Here is a 14,191-nt window from a genome sequence, read left to right on the forward strand (position 1 = left end):
ATGTGATTCCCTGAGCTCTCAGCTGTTCCCTTGCAGAAAACATGGGGATTTTTAGTTCTAGGATAACACAAAATTTCTTTCTGCTGTCCCTTCAGGAGCATTGAGAAGGGCAGGCTGGAGCTGATCCCCTTGGGATGCTCCCTGTCCATGTGGGAAATGCAGGGACTGGAATTCTGAAAAGCAGTTGGGTTTCTCTGAGCTGGCAGAGAATTCTCTGGGAATGTGGCTTGGTTGTAGATCCAGAGGGGATGTGTCCTCTGCTTCAAAGGAATTGGTCACCATTCTCATGGAAGGAATCCTGGAATGGAGGGACCTTCAGGATCATCCCTGATCCTGGGGCAGGGACGCCTCCCACCATCCCAGGGTGCTCCAAACCCCAATGTCCAGCCTGGCCTTGGACATTCCAGGGATCCAGGGGCTCTGGGAATTCCATCCCAGTCCCTCCCCACCCTCCCAGCCAGGAATTCCTTCCCAATATCCCATCCATCCCTGCCCTCTGGAAGTGGGAATCCATTCAGAATTCCCTCTTTCCTGCTGCCCACCCTGGGGGATCAGCCCAGGGCACAGTTCTGGGCAGGGAATGTGGAGATCCTCATCCACCAACAGCCCCAAATCCTTCCCTTCTCATTGTCCACCCAGCCTGGATTTGTGTTTGGGATTGTCCTGATCCAGCAGCATCCTGTTACCTCTTTCTGTGAGGGATTGGACACCAGCTCTGCTTCTGCTCTGGCCTCTCCATGCCAACATCCCCTCAGAAAAGATGGATTTGGGGTTTTTTTGAGACCTTTGCAGCACAGAGCTCAGGAGTTCTCAGCTCTGCAGGGTGCTGACGTCAGGAACACAAGGAATGCCTTTCTCCCACCTACACCCTCTTCCTTGGGAGAAAGGCTCCTTGTGCCCTGGAATTTGTGAGCATTTGGAGCTGTGGGGGCAGATTCCTTTGTTAGCTGCTAGAGATATGTCAGAAGGGAATTCTGGGATTCCTGGGGATGCTTGGAAAGTTCCTTTTTGCTGGAAAACAGAATCTTTTGCCTTAAAAGCAAAGGAATTAAAATTATAAATTGTAAAACAGAACATCCTGGAGTGGTATCAGGAAGAGGATGAGCTCTTCCCCACTTTTTCATTAGGGAACTCCATTAATTTAGTCATGGAAAGGGAGAGCCTTTGGCTCTGAAGGTAGGAAGCACTTTGGGAAAGAAGATATGAGGATGAGCTGAACGGACTCATCCTTGGAAGGATTTTCCATATTCCACAGGAAAAACTTGTCCTTTGGCTGCAGCAGGAAATGCAGCTGCTCCTTGGGGGCTCACCATGAACATAATGATGGTTTTAGAGCAGAGATCCCATTTCCTGCCTCTCCCCAAGGGCTCTCCACCATTCCAGGAGCAAATTCCAAACAGAAGGAATCCCAGATTTTGTCTTGTCCAGCACCAGGGAATATTTCCTGGGCTCTTTGCTGATGCAGCTCTGTGGATCTCACTGCTCACAGGGACCGTTCCAGCACTGCCCAGACCCAAGGGGTTTCATCGCAGGGATGATTTCATCCCAGCTGCCATTATCCCAGCAGGAATCCTGCAGGGTGCCTGGGGATGTTTGCTCCTGCAGGGCCCAGGGGTGGTGGAGATAATGAGGCTGTTTGGTGGCAGCTCCTCACAGGGTGGGGTCACAGCAGGAGCTGCAGCCTGGTGGAACCCTTCACCCCTTAATCGACTCAGGGCATGGAATCATGGGGTGGTTTAGGTTGGAAAAACCTTCTTGGGTCACTGAGTCCAACCATAACCCACCCTGAGCCTCCCTGAGGCCATTCCCTGCCCTCCTGTCAGGGAGTTGTGCAGAGCCAGAATTTCCTCCTGAGCCTCCTTTTCTCCAGGCTGAGCCCCTTTCCAGCTCCCTCAAAGTTTTCCAGCCCCTTCTCAGTCCATTCCCTTCCCTGGACACCCTCCAGCTCCTCAATGTCACTCTTGTCATGAGGGGCCCAGAGCTGCCACCTGGCTCTGTAATTTACAGTTATTTGGTGAAATAAGGACCTTTTTCTCCTCCTTGGGTCACACTACAGGCTTGGGGTTTGAGTAAATATAACCTTGGTGTTGAAATTCCTGTTATCTTCAGTTATAAAGATAATTTTTCTTATAAATAGAAGGTCATTGTGTGCATTTAAAGCAGGTGTTGTACTTTAAGAGGTGCCTGTTCAATTTTAGCAACACTTTTCATTTATTAAAAAGCTGAAATGAGATTTGGACAGTTGTGATTTTTGGCAGCTTGAGCTTAGGGGGAAATGAAAGTCAAGTAAAATGTTGCTTTTCTTGCACACTCAGCCTGAATGGGAGCACTCATCCAAACAAACCAAATGAACTATTCCAGTTGGAGTGAATTCCTTACAGAATTTTAGAGATAAGAGGAGGCCTTGTTCTTTCACCTTTCAGAAACAGCAAAAGGCAAACTGGAGCTTTTCTGTGTTTTGGGATGTTTGAGATGCCCAGGAAGGGATTTTCCAGCAGCATGAGGGAGTATCAATAATGGGATTTATTATTGATAAACAATAAATTTATTTTAGTGGAGGGTTGGGCCAGGAGCATCTGATGATGGAATGATCCATGGGGAAGGGCTGGAGCTGCAGAGCAGGTCTGGTGTTCTGAGCCTCAGGGCTGGAATGTGGACAGGCCAAGCAGCAAATTTGTCCCCATGGTCACCAGGCTGTGTCAGCCCTTCCCACTGGGAATTCCCAAACCCATTCCACCATGCTCACCTGGTAGGGAGGGAGGGAATGAAAATCCCAGGGATTTGGGGAGGAGCTGTGGGCTCTCAGGTTCTGGAACACTTCCCTTTATGGCCTTTCCTTATGAAACTTGCTGTATTTTTGTATTTTTAAATTCCTTCCTCTCAGGAGCAGGGAAGTGGCTTTGAGCTCCATCTCCTCATGGATCCTGGGCCTGACTCCTTTTCCCAGAGATTCCCCATCCCATCATGTGCACAGGAGGAAGCTGGCAGTGATTTTTCCAATATCTTGGAGCCTCTGGGATGGTTTCCATGTGCTTTTGGGTTAGGAGAAGGGATTGATACAGCCCTTCATCTCTTCAAGTCACACACACAATTATAAATGTGAAGGGTTTTTTTCCATGAGCTGTCATAGTCCCGACCTCTTCACTTCCTGATTTCACTCTGGGAATTGGGAATGCTGCAAAATCCAGGAGAACAGGATTTGTGCAGCATAATGCAGCCACAGAGGACAGCATGGACAGGGATTCAGGCACACCTGAGCTGCCCAGGACAGAGAAAAGGCTCTCCCAAAGTGCCTCCTTTTTTCCATCAGGCAGGAATTTTGCTTTTTAAACCCCTGGCAAGTTTGTGTTTACTGGATCTGAGGGAGAAGGGAGGCACTGTTGGGAATCATGGAATTCCTGAATCCAAACAACATTCCTGTCACCTCTGGAGATGACATGGGGTGAGGATTTTGCAAGAGAAGAGAACTCCTTGGATAACCTGGAGGGAAGGGCCCTGCTGTGCCAGCTGCTCCAATGGGAAACTTCGTTTAAGTGTGGAAAAGGGCACGGGCTGGGATGAACCAGATTGATGTGGAAATTAGGGAAAAAATCTCTTAGAGAAGCAATGAGAGCAAAGACATGACTTGAATGCTTGGATGCTGCAGGGAATCCCTGGAGCTGATCCCTTCTCCCTCCCTGTTCCCTCCCTAGGTTGGGGACCATAAATTCAGCGCTCACCGGATCGTGCTGGCAGCTTCCATCCCCTACTTCCATGCCATGTTCACCAACGACATGATGGAGTGCAAGCAGGATGAGATTGTCATGCAGGGCATGGATCCCAGGTAAAATCCTCAGGGAGAACCCCAGGGACTCACTGTGTGTGCCAGGCTCAAAGCTGTTCTCTGTCTGAGTGATCCCACAGAACGTTCTGCTATCCCAGCTGGAGTTCAGTGAATTTTGTGCCCTTTCTCCCTGGTTTTAGTGCACTGGAGGCTCTGATCAACTTTGCCTACAATGGTCACCTGGCCATAGACCAGCAGAATGTGCAGTCCCTGCTCATGGGGGCGAGTTTCCTGCAGCTGCAGAACATCAAGGATGCTTGTTGTACCTTCCTCAGGGAGAGGTGAGTGGGGCTGGGAAGCTTGGGAAGAGCAGGATGTGTCCTTCTAGCAGGATGAGGACTGTGCATCCCAAAACTTGGCACCTGTAGAGTTATGGAACACAAAATTATTTGGGAGGGACCTTAAATCCCATCCTAACCCACTATCCCAGGCTGCTCCAAGCCCTGTCCAGCCTGGCCTTGGACACTTCCAGGGATCCAGGGGCACCCACAGCTGCTCTGGGAATTCCAACCCAGGGCCTCACCACTCTTTCCAGCCAGGAATTTTTTCCCAATATCCCATCCATCCCTGCCCTCTGGCAGTGGGAAGCCATTCCCCCTTCTCCTACCATTCTCATTTCCTTCAGAATAACTTATCAGTCCTTTATGGGGACACAGTAAAAGACCTTGGCCAGTCACAGGAATCAACACCCAGAGCAAAACTGAGGAGACATTTCCCTTTCTGAGAGCCCATCCTGGCAGGAATTGCCCTTCCTGCTGCCATGTGTGCTAAAGGGGAGGAACACAGTGCCTCAGCCCAGGAGCTGGACAGGAAACTGTGGCACAGCCCTAAATTGGTCCCAGGTTTTTCAATTTCCTCACTGGTGTTTGGCTGTGAGGCTGTTCCAGCAGCATGGTCTGGAAATGGAAAGCTGGGATACTCTTTGTCCACATTCCACATGGATTCTCTGACGTGTTCAGTTTTCCCAGCTTGGCTTCTCTGCAGCTGCTCAGGGCATTCAGTGGTGTGATGTTAAACACACCCACCAAATACAGGGATTGGCCACCAAAATTCTCCCAAACCCACCAGGAGCAGCCAGGTGTCCTAAGTGAAGTCCTGGCTTTGAGTGCACAGCTGCCAGCTTGGTTAATAACCAAAAATTAGTGGGTTCTGGCCACCCTGGAGAGCTGGGACATGGACACTGAGCTCTCCTTCTTAAGTGGAATTGAGAATTGAGATATTTTTAGGCAGCTGTGTTGTAACCAAGCCCTGTGGGAGCCCTCAGAGTCACCCTCATGTGACAGTTCCCCACCCAACAGCACAAGGACCTGGAGCTGCTGGAGAGTCCAGAGGAGCCCCCAGAGCTGCTGCAGGGCTGGAGCCAGGCTGGGAGAGCTGGGAATGTTCCCCTGGAGAGGAGAAGCTCCAGGGAGAGCTCAGAGCCCCTTGCAGGGCCTGGAGGGATCCAGGAGAGCTGGAGAGGGACTGGGGACAAGGGATGGAGGGACAGGACACAGGGAATGGCTCCCACTGCCAGAGGGCAGGGATGGATGGATGGATGGATGGATGGGTGGATGGGTGGATGGGTGGATGGGTGGATGGATGGGTGGATGGATAGGATATTGGGAAGGGATTCCTGGCTGGGATGTGGGGAGGGGCTGGCACAGGGTGACCTGAGCAGCTGTGGATGCTCCCAGAGCCACCTGGATCTATCCAATGCCTCTTTGGCAGGGACAAGGGGACATTTGTGTTTTCCATCCTCTGGCTCTGCCTTGGGTTCACCTGGAGCTCCAGGTGAGCTGGGTGAGCTGGGTTCAGCCATCACTGGAGAGGACACATCCTGCCCTGCACTGTGTGTCCTGCAGGGCTTCTGTGCTTCCCAGAATCCTGGAATGGTTTGGGTTGGAAAAGAACTTCAAGCCCATTCCATTCCACCACCAAACCCCATCCAGCCTGACCTTGGACACTTCCAGGGATCCAGGGGCAGCCACAGCTTCTCTCCCATTAACCTGACATTGCTGTTGCTCTCCTCCTCCCCTTTTCCAGGCTTCACCCCAAGAACTGCCTGGGTGTCAGGCAGTTTGCTGAGACCATGATGTGCACGGTGCTCTACGACGCTGCCAACAGCTTCATCCACCAGCACTTTGTGGAGGTCTCCATGTCTGAGGAGTTCCTGGCCCTGCCCTTTGAGGATGTCCTGGAGCTCGTGTCCAGGGATGAGCTCAATGTGAAATCTGAGGAGCAGGTGGGTGAAAATGGTTTAGTTTTATCTTCTGCCTTCACTCAGAGTCAGGATTGAATGCTCAGATTTCTTGTTGGGATTTGGTTGTTTATTAAATCTTATCTAAAGTACAGAGACTTCTGCAACTCCAGACTTCAGCTAAAAGTGAGCAAAAAGGAGCTGAATCCAGCTATTTACAAGGAATTTTAAATCCTAACTATCCAATTAAGAGCTAACATCTGTATTATTTATTTGACCTATATTTATCTGTCTATATCTGCATTATATATATTATTTGACCCAATGACCAAACACCTGTAACCCACACTGCAGTACTTTCTATCTAACCAAAAACTACCTGAAATCATGAAGAAGGAAGAAGGAAGAAAGAGCCAATGCCCCAGAACCTCCATCTTGTCCAATACTTGTTACTATATTATAAACCCCAGATTCCAAACCCTTCACCATGTGAAATTACACACTTCTATTCTAACTACACACCAGGGATTCTAACTCTATCACTCAATTTTGGAAGCCTTCCCCAAGGCCTCAGGTCAAAAGCAGTGCTCCTTTGAGGGTCAGTGTCAGAAAGCACAGAAAGTTTAAAACTCCCAGGCTTCAGGGTTCCAAACAGGTGGGTACCTGGTGTAGGTATTGGCCCAGGAAAGTTTGACCTTGAGGGGTTTCTCACTCCTTGGGAGTGGAATGGGAATGGGAATTGTCCTGTTCCTGGGCTGAGTGAAGCTGAGATGTCCTGGCACAGTGGGGACACTCAGAAGGGCTGGGCAGAGCTGTGGTGGTTTCCTGTGCCTACTCCAGACTGATTGTTCCTAAAGAAACAGAAAGCAGGGCTTCTTTAGGATCACAGAATCAGTGAGGATGGAAAAGCCCTCAGAGACCATTGAGTCCAACACTTCCCCCAGCACTGCCAAGGCCACCACTGACCCATGTCCCCAAGTGCCACATCCACAGGGCTTTTAAACCCTCCAGCAGTGGGGACTCCACCACTGCCCTGGGCAGCTGGGCCAGGGCTGGATACACTTTTTGGGGAAGGAATTTTTCCAAATTCCTGCCTAAACTTCTGCTGTGACAACATGAAGCTGTTTCCTCTCCTCCTGTCCCTTGTTCCCCAGGAGATGAGCTGAAATCCCACCTGGCTGCATGCTCCTGTCAGGGAGTTTTTGGGAGTGAGAAGAGTTTAGGGTGTTTCCACAGCCTTGAGAATCCATTGGTGTGGGCTGACAGTGAGCAGGGAGAACAGAGCCTGTCCTTGAGCCTGGAAATCTGCCCTGCTGTTCCTGAGGAGGTGACAAAGGCAGAGCAGACCTGACCTACAACTTCTCCTTGTAGGGTAAAAATGCTTCTTTAATCAGGCATAGGGAGGGAGGGGAACCTGCCTCACATTCCAGCCACATTCCTGGATCATACCAAGAATTCCTCACTCTGTTTTCCCCAGTGCAGGTAGGATCCAAAGAGTCCATTCTGAGGACATTTCCCCGTGCCCTGGCACCTGCCAGCACTCTTCAGAAATTCCAGCAGCACCCTGTAGAGTGGAAGAAAGTTGGTTTGGGGTTTTTTCTCCCTGTGGTGCTGTTGGAGAAGCATTTTTGCACTGGGAAGTTTGGGAATTGTGTTAGGAGAGACTCCAGATGCTGCTATGCAAGAAATAGTTGATGATTTTGTTCTGGTCAGTCATCAAGGCTGCAGTAACCTTATTGAGGAGTCCTGTGAACCCAGGACTGTGTGTCCCAAATTAAACTGGGACCAGGATCCTTTTGTAGCTGGAGTTATCCAGTGGGGCTTCAGAGAGCTCTGTCCCTTTCCATGTTTCTCATGGAGCAGCACCATTCCTAGTCTTCTTTCCCAGTTTGGAGATTTTTGTCACTACATAAACACAGTTTTGAGTTCTGCCAAAATCCTTCTTGCAGCTCCCTCATCCTCCTGTAGACTTCTGTGCTGAATGTCCCATCCCACAGGACAGGAGATCAGGATTGTCCAAGGCAGGGAAAGAAACCTGCATGGAGCCAGGCCGGGAGAGCTGGAGAGGAGAAGCTCCAGGGAGAGCTCAGAGCCCCTTGCAGGGCGCCTGAAGGGATCCAGGAGAACTGGAGAGGGACTGGGGACAAGGGATGGAGGGACAGGACACAGGGAATGGCTCCCACTGCCAGAGGGCAGGGATGGATGGATATTGGGAATTGGGAATTCCCAGAGCAGCTGTGGCTGCCCCTGGATCCCTGGCAGTGTCCAAGGCCAGGCTGGACATTGGGGCTGGAGCAGCCTGGGACAGTAGCAGGTGTCCCTGCCCATGGCACTGGATAATCCTTGAGATTCCTTCCAACCCAAACCATTCCAAGATCTCATATCATTTCATTCCCATCCACTTGCACAACCCCCAGTCTCCAACTTTCCCCTGCTGCCTCCTGCAGGTGTTTGAAGCTGCCTTGGCCTGGATCCGGTACGACCGAGAGCAGCGGGAGTCCTTCCTGCCCGAGCTGCTGTCCAAGATCCGGCTGCCGCTGTGCCGGCCCCAGTTCCTCACCGACCGCGTGCAGCAGGACGACCTGGTGCGCTGCTGCCACAAGTGCAGGTGGGTGGGAAGGTCACATCCTCCCATCCACACTCCACACAGTCAGAGCTCCTCTTTAATGACTCTGTGGTCGTTGATAAATGATTCGTGTTCATCACAGAAGTTTTGGAGTTTGTATAAACCAGAATACTTAAAATAAGAAAAGAACATGGACCTAGATAAAAGGAAATATATAATTAAACTCACTCTGTTTAAATCCCCCTGTTATGGATACTGTGTATAACAGTTTGTAAAAGAAAAAAAAAGGATTTTCCATAGTCTGAAAGGTTTTTTGCAGAATCAGATTTCCAGTCTTTGTGTAATCAATCACAAACTATCTGCTAAAGATCAGACTTCCCACTTCTTCTGTTTTTTATCTACCAAGACCAAATGGTTACATGACCAATTGTCCCAAGAGCTGTCCCACAGAAGTTTGGAAGTTTCTTTGACCACCACTGCTTACCTTGCAGAATTACTACAACAATCAATAACAATTATTGATTACTACAAGGAAAGCCATCCTTTAAAAAGGGAGCTGCAAACCAAGTTGGGTGGAAGCGTGGGGAAGGCTGTGACCCCTCACGTTTTCCCCAGCGCTGTCTATATAAAATAATGCAATCTAAATTTTGCTGAATATCCAGACTTTGTTTCTCATTTATAACAACTCCATGGTTGGATTGCAGGGATCTGGTCGATGAAGCCAAGGATTATCACCTGATGCCCGAGCGCCGGCCGCACCTGCCGGCGTTCAAGACGCGGCCGCGGTGCTGCACGTCCATCGCAGGGCTGATCTACGCCGTGGGGGGACTCAACTCAGCAGGTACCTTGCAGTGGAAAGACCAGCAGGGGCTGGGTGGGGTGATGGCATGCTGGAATTCCCTCAGAGCAGTTTCTGCTCCTCCATGCAGCACTTCACTCCCAGTGAAACCCTCAGGGTGGTTGTGCCCATGGTTTAACATCTTCCATCTGCAGTCCTGTCCAGGTGAGGTTTATTTAGGACATAATACTCAAGGATGGTGTCCGTGCCTGGAGCCCCAAGCGGGGTTTGCAGAGATCTCCACAATGTTGTCAGGGTTGTGGGATGACACTTTTGACATGAGCCTCACCGTGGTGTGAAAAGGGAACAGAAAGTGACCCAGGAAAATGCAGTGACACCACAGATGGGACTTGCAGATCTCTGCTGCCCCTTGGAGGACAGTGGAGGTGCCACTTCCACAGAGAGAACATGTCGGGGCTCTGGGAGAGCTGGGAAATGTTCCCTGGCCTTTTTGAGTGTGGGAACAATGGGAGTTGTTGAGAGCAGGATCTCTGTGGGTGAGCAGCAATGTGTGGTTGGGAAATGGCTCTGTGGGAGCAGGTAGGCTGGAATAGGATGTTAGAGTCCAGGATAGGACAGAGAATCCCAGAATGGTCTGGGTTGGAAGGGACCTTAAGGATCATCCCATTCCCACCCCCTGTCATGACCAGGGACACTTTCCACTGTCCCAGGCTGCTCCAAGCCCCATCCAACCTGGCCTTGGACACTTGCAGGGATCCCTTGCAGGGATCCAGGGGCACCCACAGCTTTTCTGGGCACCCTGTGCCAGGGCCTCACCTCCCTCACAGGGAAGAATTTCTTGCCCTGACCCAGGTGCAGCACTTTAGCCTTGGCATTGTTGAATTTCAAGAGATTCCATTCCTTGAACTTGTGCAGCTCCCTTTAGATACCATCCCATCCTAGCAGATGCAATACTTTTCCCAACTGTTTTCCCAAAGAAAATCAGGCCAATTCCCCATACCAACCCCATCTTTAGGCACACAGCATCACCCCCTTACCCCCCCCCCCACTATCCAGGGCTTCATCAGGTCTCCCCCTTTTAATTTGAGTAGCAAATTTCTATGCAGGCGACTCTCTGAACGTGGTGGAGGTGTTTGACCCCATTGCCAACCGCTGGGAGAAGTGCCAGCCCATGGCCACGGCGCGGAGCCGCGTCGGCGTGGCCGTGCTCAACGGGCTGCTCTACGCCATCGGCGGCTACGACGGCCAGCTGAGGCTCAGCACCGTGGAGGTTTACAACCCTGACACCGACTCCTGGTCCAAAGTGGAAAGCATGAACAGTAAGAGGAGGTAGGTGCAGCTCACTAACAAGAGATTTATGGAAAAGCAGGGGAAACGATGGTTGGAGGAAGGAAAGGAGGAGTGGGGCGGTGTGGGAGCAGCTGGGATTTCCTTGGTTAGGATTTCCTGCAGCCAGGTGGGAGTCAGGTTCTGCTCCCAGGGAACAGGGATAGGACAAGAGGAAATGGTCTCAAGCTGTGCCAGGGGAGTTCAGGTTGGATACAGGGAAAATTTCTTCTTGGAGAAGATTGTCCAGCCCTGGCCCAGGCTGTCCAGGGCAGGGGTGGAGTGTGTACGTGCTTCTCACCAGGTTTCTCTGGAAATCCCTCAGCCACTCCTGGTGCTCCAGCCCCTTCCCCATCTCCATTCCCTTCTCTGGACACACTCCAGCCCCTCAATGACGTTTTTGTTGTGAGAGGCCCAAATCCAAGCCCAGGATTCAAGGCGCTCCTGCCATGAGCACCTTTCCCCTCTGTGAGGTCAGAGTTCAGGTGGGACTGAGCAGTTTGGAGGTGAATCCAAGGAAAAGGCAGTTTGGTGGGATGGCACAGGCAGAGTGTGTGGGGTCACAGTGTTGGGGACAGGGTGGCAGCACCTCCAGCCACCTCACAGGGTCCTGCTGTCCCTTGCAGCGCCATGGGAACAGTGGTGCTGGATGGACAGATCTACGTGTGTGGTGGATATGATGGAAACTCATCCCTCAACTCAGTGGAGTCCTACTCTCCAGAAACAAACAAGTAAGAGCCCTTCATGTCCCAGAGCTTTCTCAGGAGTTTCCCCTTTGGTGTTCCATTTGGCACCACTGTGAGAATGAGTGGGGAAAGGAGAGGTGGTGGAATCCAGCACTAGAAAATCATGGAATAATCAGTGGGAGTCTTGCTAAGCTGTCCCCTCTGGCTCCCAGGTGGACAGCAGTGACCCCCATGAGCTCCAACCGCAGCGCTGCCGGAGTCACCGTGTTCGAGGGCCGCATCTACGTGTCCGGGGGGCACGACGGGCTCCAGATCTTCAACAGTGTAAGGCCCTGGGGCCCTGGGCAGGGCTCATCCACTGCACCTCAGGGTGGGGCTGGAAGGCTCCCTGTCCTTTCCCTGTGCACCCAAACAGCCCCAAGTGGTTCAGCCACCAAATTACATCACTTCACCCATAACAGAAAAACCTGAGGGGGAACAGAAGTGACTCATTTTATCCAGTCAGGGCCATAGAGGGCTGGAGCCCCTTGGGTATGGAGACAGGCTGGGAGAGAAGAGAAGGTTCCAGAGAGACCTCAGAGCCTTTTCCAGGGCCTAAAGGGACTCCAGCAGAGTGGGAGAGGGACTTGGGACAAGGCGTGGAGGGACAGGACGAAGGGGAACAGCTTGAATCTGAAGGAGGGGAGATTTAGGTGGCATATTGGGAAGGAATTGCTGGCTGGGAGGGTGAGGAGGCCCTGGCACAGGGAAGCTGTGCCTGCCCCTGGATCCCTGACAATGTCCAAGGCCTGGTTGGACATTGGGTCTTGGAGCACCCTGGGACAGTGGAAAGTGTCTCTGCCCATGAAATGACATGAGATCTTGGAATGGTTTGGGTTGGAAGGAACCTCAAGGCTCATCCAGTGCCTGGGGCAGTAGCAGGTGTCCCTGCCCATGGCACTGGATGGCCTTTGAGGTCTCCTCCAACCCAAACCCTTCAGGCACAATCCCATACCTTTGAACTGAAGGCAGTTCAGTCCTTTCAGCTGCCCCTACTGCCGCAGATCCTTCCATCATGAGAAACCCAAAACCTCCCCCAGCTCAGAGGCGCCCCAGCAGTGCAGGGCCATTCACAGGGCGATCCCCAAAGCAGCAGCACCCCTGACTGTCAGTTCTGCACCGCAGGTGGAATACTACAACCCTCACACCTCCAGCTGGCACGCGGTGGCGCCCATGCTGAACAAGCGCTGCCGGCACGGCGCGGCCGCGCTGGGCAGCCGCATGTTCGTCTGCGGCGGCTACGACGGCTCCGGCTTCCTGAGCGCCGCCGAGGTCTACGGCTCCACGGGCGACCAGTGGTACCTGCTGGTGCCCATGAACACCCGGCGCAGCCGCGTCTCGCTGGTGGCCAACTGCGGCCGGCTCTACGCCGTGGGCGGCTACGACGGACAGTCCAACCTCAGCTCGGTGGAGATGTACGACCCCGAGAGCAACCGCTGGACGTTCATGGCGCCCATGGTGTGCCACGAGGGCGGCGTGGGCGTGGGCTGCGTGCCGCTCCTCACCATCTGACAGCCGGGGGGGGTTCTGGGGAAATGAGCGTTGCCAGGATTGCCAGGTGCTCGATTTAAATATGAAGAAACTTGACGGAGTAATCCATCCCCCCCCACCCAGCTGGTAACTTTTTGGGCTGAAGGTCCTGAAAGGTGAAATGTGGTGAGTTTGTGTGTGAGCAAAGATCTCTTGGCCTCTCCTGGAGCTGAGGCTGGGTGGATCCATCCACCCATCCACCCATCCCTCGTCGGTTTTCCTGCAGTTGCACCATTGTGGGCTGGGGGAGGGGGCCAGGCTTCATTGTGACATAAAAACAGCCACTTCATGGACTTGGAAAATCCACCTGCACCTTCTGGGAGCAGCAAAACCACCTGAGCCCCGCCCCCAGGGGCATCAGCAGCGATTTGGGGGGTCCTGGTTGCACAGGGGGGGTCTCCAAACAGGACAAACACAGCACTGTCACTTCCAGGAGCTTCTTACACAAGACACCCCAAGTTTCTCGTGCTTTCCTCAGCCTTGATGTGGAAAACTTCTCCACAAGAGCCACAGGATGGAGAAACCAGGAAGACAAAAAGTTCAGTTAAACCAGGATCGTTGGGGCAAGCTCTGGAGAAGGATGGATGGAAATGACTCCAGGCAACAGCCTAAGGGTTTCAAAATGGGAAACAGATTATCAGGATGTCCTTTAAATTAAATATCAAGGTATTTTCCAAGCCTAAGAGGCAGCTGGAGCAGAAAAGCTGGGATATTCCAGGAGAGGCAAGGAAAATAAGTTGTGAGTTTGTCGTGCTCTGCTGGGAAAGGTCTTTGCCATGGGTTTTGTGCCAGGAAACTTTGGAATGCTGGCAGAGCCAAAGAGCTGCCTGGCAGCATCTTCCCTGCATCAGCCCTTCAGCCCCTCTCCTGCATGATCCATGATCCACCATCCCTGTGGAGCTCTCCGTGCCCGGCTCTTCCCGTGCCCCCCTGGGCACAGCCATACCTCCTCCGGGCAGGCAGGGCCAGGCAGCAGCAATGGCTCTGATCCCAGCTGCCAGGGATTTGGGATCTCCTCTCTGTGTCCCATCCCAGCTGGGAGGAGAGGATGTGCCCCCAGCCCTGCTCCTCATGTCTGTTCCTGGTCCCAGCATCCCTGGGATTCACTCTGCCTGTACATGTGGGTGTCTATATTGGGGTACTGTGTATATTTTAGGGTCTATCATGAGCATATCTGGTTATAAATGTGATCTATCAGTACATATCCATTTCTCCCACATCTATCCACGGCTGGCTTCCCAGG

The 14,191-nt window shown here is 52.2% G+C and overlaps 2 protein-coding genes across 2 annotated transcripts in view; one reads left to right on the top strand and one right to left on the bottom strand.

Moving 5' to 3' along the window:
* NBEAL2 (neurobeachin like 2) overlaps positions 1 to 1,319 on the bottom strand; it is a 12,296-nt gene extending 10,977 nt beyond the window's left edge. The window contains exon 1 of the mRNA XM_056482875.1: positions 1,311 to 1,319. Within this exon, the coding sequence (XP_056338850.1) occupies positions 1,311 to 1,319 (9 nt within the window). The remainder of the gene's footprint in view (positions 1 to 1,310) is intronic.
* Positions 1,320 to 1,966: 647 nt separating this feature from the next.
* On the top strand, positions 1,967 to 14,152 carry KLHL18 (kelch like family member 18). Its single transcript, XM_056482876.1, has 10 exons — positions 1,967 to 1,996; positions 3,693 to 3,823; positions 3,964 to 4,104; positions 5,849 to 6,047; positions 8,450 to 8,610; positions 9,273 to 9,409; positions 10,474 to 10,696; positions 11,320 to 11,424; positions 11,592 to 11,703; positions 12,544 to 14,152. Exons 1-10 carry the CDS (start codon positions 1,967 to 1,969, stop codon positions 12,928 to 12,930), a joined length of 1,626 nt encoding a protein of 541 aa, XP_056338851.1. The 3' UTR covers positions 12,931 to 14,152.
* The last annotated feature ends 39 nt before the right edge of the window (positions 14,153 to 14,191 follow it).

The sequence above is a fragment of the Oenanthe melanoleuca genome, chromosome 2, assembly GCF_029582105.1.
Source record: "Oenanthe melanoleuca isolate GR-GAL-2019-014 chromosome 2, OMel1.0, whole genome shotgun sequence".
Taxonomy (NCBI): domain Eukaryota; kingdom Metazoa; phylum Chordata; class Aves; order Passeriformes; family Muscicapidae; genus Oenanthe; species Oenanthe melanoleuca.